Source organism: Octodon degus, unplaced genomic scaffold, assembly GCF_000260255.1.
Source record: "Octodon degus isolate 3935 unplaced genomic scaffold, OctDeg1.0 scaffold00405, whole genome shotgun sequence".
Taxonomy (NCBI): domain Eukaryota; kingdom Metazoa; phylum Chordata; class Mammalia; order Rodentia; family Octodontidae; genus Octodon; species Octodon degus.
This window is the reverse complement of record NW_004524981.1, coordinates 260,856-266,593: the sequence shown is the minus strand read 5'-3', so window position 1 is coordinate 266,593 and position 5,738 is coordinate 260,856. Positions and strand designations below refer to the sequence as shown.

At 50.2% G+C, this 5,738-nt stretch overlaps 1 protein-coding gene and 1 pseudogene across 1 annotated transcript in view; one reads left to right on the top strand and one right to left on the bottom strand.

Annotated features, from left to right (window-relative positions):
* LOC101570415 overlaps positions 1–3,861 on the bottom strand; it is a 13,481-nt pseudogene extending 9,620 nt beyond the window's left edge.
* A 1,331-nt stretch (positions 3,862–5,192) lies between these two features.
* Rnf39 (ring finger protein 39) overlaps positions 5,193–5,738 on the top strand; it is a 4,431-nt gene continuing 3,885 nt past the window's right edge. The window contains exon 1 of the mRNA XM_004648414.2: positions 5,193–5,738. Within this exon, the coding sequence (XP_004648471.1) occupies positions 5,640–5,738 (99 nt within the window). The 5' untranslated portion in view covers positions 5,193–5,639.

Sequence of the window (5,738 nt, the reverse complement as noted above, 5' to 3'; positions counted from 1 at the left end):
CAGGAGAAAGGATTAATATTTAAGGCAAAGAACACAGAATTTGGAGCCAGGAAATTTGGATTTCAGCCCTAGATCTCTCCCAAACCCACTGTTTGGGCTGAGCCAAACCCTTCACCACACCAGAATTCCAGAGTTCTCACTGTCAAATCTGGGTACAACCCACAGCTGTTACAGGTCAGACAAGAGCAGGGGCTGTGGGGTGACATTCCTGCACCACAGGCCATCACCTTGATCCTCAGGGCTGACCTGGCTGAATCCTCTTCCTCTAACTCTTCCTCAATTCCACTCCAAGCCATCTGCCCCTGGCCTCAGACTCACTGTGGCCATCATAAACTGACTTTTTCTAAGAGAATATATACAGTCATTTTAAAGCACACAGCAGAGTCTTTTTTTTTTAATTTTATCTATTTATTTATTTATTTTTTTATTTGTGTGTGTGTGTGTGTGTGGCCAGCTCAGCCCACCAGGGGGCGGGGCTGGCTGGCATGTGGTGCTGGGGGATTGAACCGTGGTCCCCGTGCTTTCCTAAGCTTGTTCTAAGTAGGTGCTTTAGACCACTGAGCCATCTCACTAGCCCTGTAGAGTCTTTCTTAAAAGACAAGTAATTAGCGAAGCAATTGAGATTTATGAAAACCTGGGAATGGCACTGTGAATGGGAATGAAGAACTGATGTATTCATCCCTGTATCTCTCTCTCTCTGTCTCTCTCTGTCTCTCTCTCTCTCTCTCTCTCTCTCTCTCTCTGTCTCTCTCTCTGTCTCTCTCACCTTCTCTTCTCACTTTCAGATTTCTCCTTCAAATATGCTCTGTGATTTTTTGCTTGGACTTTTCTACTTTTCTGTCACTTGACCTTCATCCCAGGTCATCTCCTCCTCCTCCTTCTGGACATCTTTCTGAAATCTCCTCACTTTTCCAATCTGCCAACAGATGCCTTTATAGGCTCTTCCCCACTCATGCACTGATCATAGCTACATCTTGTGCACCTCGGTCCACCCTCATTTAATAAGGACAGATTTCAGTTGATGGAGGATGCACTTTACCTGCCTTACCACACGTCCTAAGGGCAGGGACCACGTCTCCTAAACACTTATTCCTACCTATCTTCCCCTTGAAGGCTGAAGGACCTATGGACTATTCAAGAGGATGAGCAATTACTGAAAAGAAAAGAGACAGAGGACAAGCAAAAGGAGAGATGACAAAAAAAGAAAGAGGAAAGGAACAGAAGGGTTGGGCTAAGGTCTACCCTTCCTCTGATTTTCCCTGCGTCAGGAATGGCTATTGTGCTTACACTACAGGAGGAGGTGGAAAGGGTGGAGACAGATGTGTGGGAGGTACCTGCACAAGGAAGATGTGGATGGCAACATCGAGGTGGGATCCAGTAGTAGCCAAATGGAGCAAACGAAGCCAAACCAATGCACTTACAAAACTACCTCCACCCTCTGGATCTCTAAAAAGAGGGAATAAGATCTAGTGGAGAGTTCTTAGGAAGTCGGGGAGGGAGGAAAGAAATGTCTAAGAAGTGAACTATTTCCTGGCAGAGTCCATTCCAAATGCTGTTTCCCTTACCCCTGTTCTAGAACCATTAGGCTGAGCTCTCCATCACCGGCATGAAGGCTGAGTGGAGCAGTGCTTAGGGACCCTCATCATCTGCTTAGAGCAGGGAGTGACAATGCCTCACAAGCTCTGTCAGCCAGACCTCAAGCCATGTCTCTTACCATGTGAGCATTTCCCAGCACAGAGCCCAGTACCTGCCAGGGAGGAAGGGCTACTGATCGAGAAGGATAAGAATGCCTTTGTCTGGCATTTCAGAGGTGTGAGCCAAGCCAGCCCAATGCTCTTCTCACTTTGCCCAATCAGTGATGAGTAACTCAGCCCTGAACAGAGGCTGACTGGGACACTGTGCCTGGCCCACTACCAGGTGCACTAGAGCAGCAGGGTATATGAAGGGCGGGCCCCTGCTCCTGCATTGCTTAACATCCAGATGAGTGCAGACAGCGATAAAGATGGCGAAGACAACACGTACATCTGAGGAAAGAGCTAGTGAGAGCCTCTGAGGGAAACTATTTGAAGCCTAAGTGATAGAGAGTTTCTCTCGGGGTTGGGATGCAGCTCACTGGTGAAGTGCTTGCTTAGTAGCATCATGCAAGGCCCCAGCTTCAGTCACAAAGCAAAAATAATTGCAAAGACAACAAAATGCTCTCTGAATATGTTGTCTTTGGGCTGTAACTTAAACAGAAGATGGCGAGAGCATTGAAAAGCTTGGCAGAAGAGGGCCCCCAGCTGAAGGAACAGTGCACGCCAAGGTGTGCAGCGAGGTTGGCCCTGGCATGCTTAAGGATGGGTGCTGCAAGGCTCCACAGCTTGAACCGAAGGAATGAAATGCAAGGAGCAGGTCCACTGCCAGCCACCGTCACACAGGACAGCGCGTGGCTAGGCCTGGGACCTCCCCGAGGGTCATTTTGATGGGCTTGAGGTGTCATCTAGGCACCAGAAGTTTAAAGTTTTCCAGATGGTTCCAACATACAACCAATGTTGCGAACCTTGACGACCACGCAGGACACTTGGATTGGTGACAGTAAATGTAAGGCCCCTTCAGGATACAGGCATCTCCCAGGACCCTAGGCCCAGGACCAAAAAGAACTCATTTTCTAAGAGTCTTTGAAGGTGGGATTAGTAAAGAGAACCAGGAAGAAGGCCAAGAAAGGTAATGAAATCAAGAAAACAGGACCAAAATGAAGGCATAAAAACAGACAGGACAGAAAAAGGCAGAGGGACAGAGACCAGGGCAAAGGGGTAAACGTGTTCATTATCTTCCTGCTGCTGCTGTAATAAACTCCGACAAACTTAGTGGCTTGAAACAGTACACACTTGCTCCTGACTGCCCTGTATTCCACACATCTAGAAAGGGCACTGCTGGGACAAAATCTCAGTGTTGGCAGGCTTAAGGATGGGTTGCCTTCCTGGTGCTCTGATGGAGAGGCCTTCCCTTGGCGTTTGCACCTTCTAGAGATCATCCACATGCAGCTCACAGCTCCATCCGCAGCCTTCAAAGCCAGCAATGTCAAGCCAAGTCCTGCTCACACTTCTGTCTCTGGCTTCTCTTCCACCTACCTTCCACTTTTAAGTACCCATGTGATTACAGTGGACCCTTTTGGATATCTGGGACAGTCTCCCGATTACAATAAGTCCATGTGCAAATTCCTCTTTGCCAAGTAAGGTAACATATCCAGTTTACAGGAGTAAGGATGGTAGCATTTTTTGAAAGTTTATGTAGGGGGCCTAGGGGAGCGCAGCTGCTTATGTACCCTTGACGGAGGAACACCCTCCCTGTGGGGTTGTGGTCCTCAGCTCCAGGGAGGAGCGGTGAGGGAGGAAGGGGACACCTGCCCTCAAGCCAGGTCCACTAAGTTAACACTAGCGGTCAGCAGGGTTACAGACATCACCGCCAGATCACCCTCACGTCAAGGACTAGCATTTCTGAAGGGACATTATTCTACCGACCATAACACAGAGGCTCACCTTTTATAAAAACAGATGCTGGGCTGGTGAGATGGCTCAGTGGTCTAAAGCACCTACTTAGAACAAGCTAAGCAAAGCACAGAGACCGGGGTTCAATCCCCCAGCACCACATGCCAGCCAGCCCCGCCCCCTGGTGGGCTGAGCTGGCCACATACACACAAAATAAATAAATAAATAAATAAATAAATAAATAAATAAAATTAAAAAAACAGATGCTGATCATATCTGCAGTCATTTGCTTGTGTTTTATCTTTGTATTCTATAAACAGTGAGCTGAGAGATTTATGCTAAAACAAATGTGTATGTGTATGTTTGTGCAGGTTTGTTTATCACAGCGTCACACTTGAGTATCTCTCTGACAGGTAATGAGGAGGAAGAAGGGTGCCACAAGGAGTGTCTAATAAAGCGTTGCTGCTCCATAAAGACTCACTGCTGTTGTTTGCTTGTTATTATTGACAATAAAACTAATGACAGTATCTCTTTGCACAATACAACACTGGGTGTCCACTCTCATGAGTCTCAGTGTATAAGAGCCTTTTCCAATGTGTCTGGGTGTCTGCCTTCCGGAAACGCATCTTTCTCTGAGTCTTTGTCAATTTGGATGCTGATGAACACAAGTGGTACAATCGTGTGTATGATCACAGTTGTATACGCCTAGGTTCTTACTTTTTCTTTTTTGTACTTACTTACCATCCTTCGAGGACACATAACCAGACAGAAAGGCCTGACATGTGAAAGGCAGAGGAGCCCGGAAGAGAAAGGAGCACACAGCAAAAGAAGAGAGGAAACAGAGGGGGAAAACTAGAGGATGGAGGTCAGGGAAGAGGGTACGAAGAAAAATCAGGAAAGAGGGCCAGTGACATAGCTCACTAGCCTAAAGTGCCTACTTAGGCAGGAACCACAGTTCCATCCCCAGCACCACATGCTGCACCAGCCCCACCCTCGGGGTGGGCTGAGCCGGCCAAAATTTTTTTTAAAAAATTAAAAAAAGAAAAAGAAAAATCACGAAAGAGGAGGGAGCTCTAGGGATCTATAATAAAACATATATATTTTTTAAAAGGCAGGGTTAAAGTTGAGTGTGCTGGTGTACGTAATCCCAGCACTAGGGATGCTGAGGTAGGAGGCTCACCAGCCTGGACTACATAGCCAGAGCCTGTCTCAAAAAAAGGGAAAGAATAAAAGAAAGAAAGAAAAGCAAAAGAGGCAGGGTTGGGTCACCACGAGGGTCCATTCTGGTCATTCCTTCGCTAATGTTTAACCTGGAGAGTTCAGCTCTCCCGTTCTCAATGAATTAAGATAGCTTGAGTAAGTAATGCTGGGGTTCATTTCACAGAAAGAGGGGAAAAGACAAACGGAAGTAAAAACACATAGAGGGAAACCGAGAAAGAACCAAAGAGAGGGCTAGGAAGACGAAAGGAGGGAGGCCCTGGGAGGTCAGGTAGAGCTGAGAGAGCCCCTCCTGCATCCCTGTGGGAGTGTGGGCGCGACTCCCACCCCTTCCGCAACAGTTCAGCCCTTAATAGGTAAGACAGGAAGATGAACAGGAGAGAGGCGACAGCCGGAGTGACAGCACACACAAAGCAGCACTCAGAGCTGCCAAAGCCGCGCACACCCGGATCGGATGTTAGGTGTGCCAGGCACACGGGCTGACTCACACCTTGGCGATGTGGGCACACTTGCCAAGAGCGAGCCCGGGCGCCCTGCCCGCCCAGCTCCACGGAGTGGGGGTGGGGTGAGACTAAGGCCGCGGGCGGGCAGGGGTCTTCTGAGCACCCGACCACCCTCCCCAGAGCGCCCTGGAGACTCCGGTCGGCTCAGGACCCGGGAGCCTCGCGGGCCCCACCCTTCCCCAGTCCTCACTGGGGAAGCGGGAGAACCAGATGGGCATTACGCAAGGGCTGATGTTTACCTCCCGCGGGAGCCTCCTCCCCTTATAAAGCCTGCGTGGAGGCGAGCGCGCCTGGGAGTGACTCCGGGCGGCGGACAGCAGGCGGAGGAGCGAGGGGCGTGGATGCGAGCGCCCGGGCGCCGGCCGCCGGGTCCGGCAGCAGCAGGGGCGCTGCGCGCTCGCAGGCGGCCGCGGGGCTCGCGCAGGGCCTGGCGCCTCGAGCCCGGCTTCCCATGGAGGCGGCCGAGCTGGGCCCGGGGCTGGTGGAGCGTCTGGAGCAGCTGGCGACGTGTCCGCTGTGCGGCGGCCCCTTCGAGGACCCTGTGCTCCTG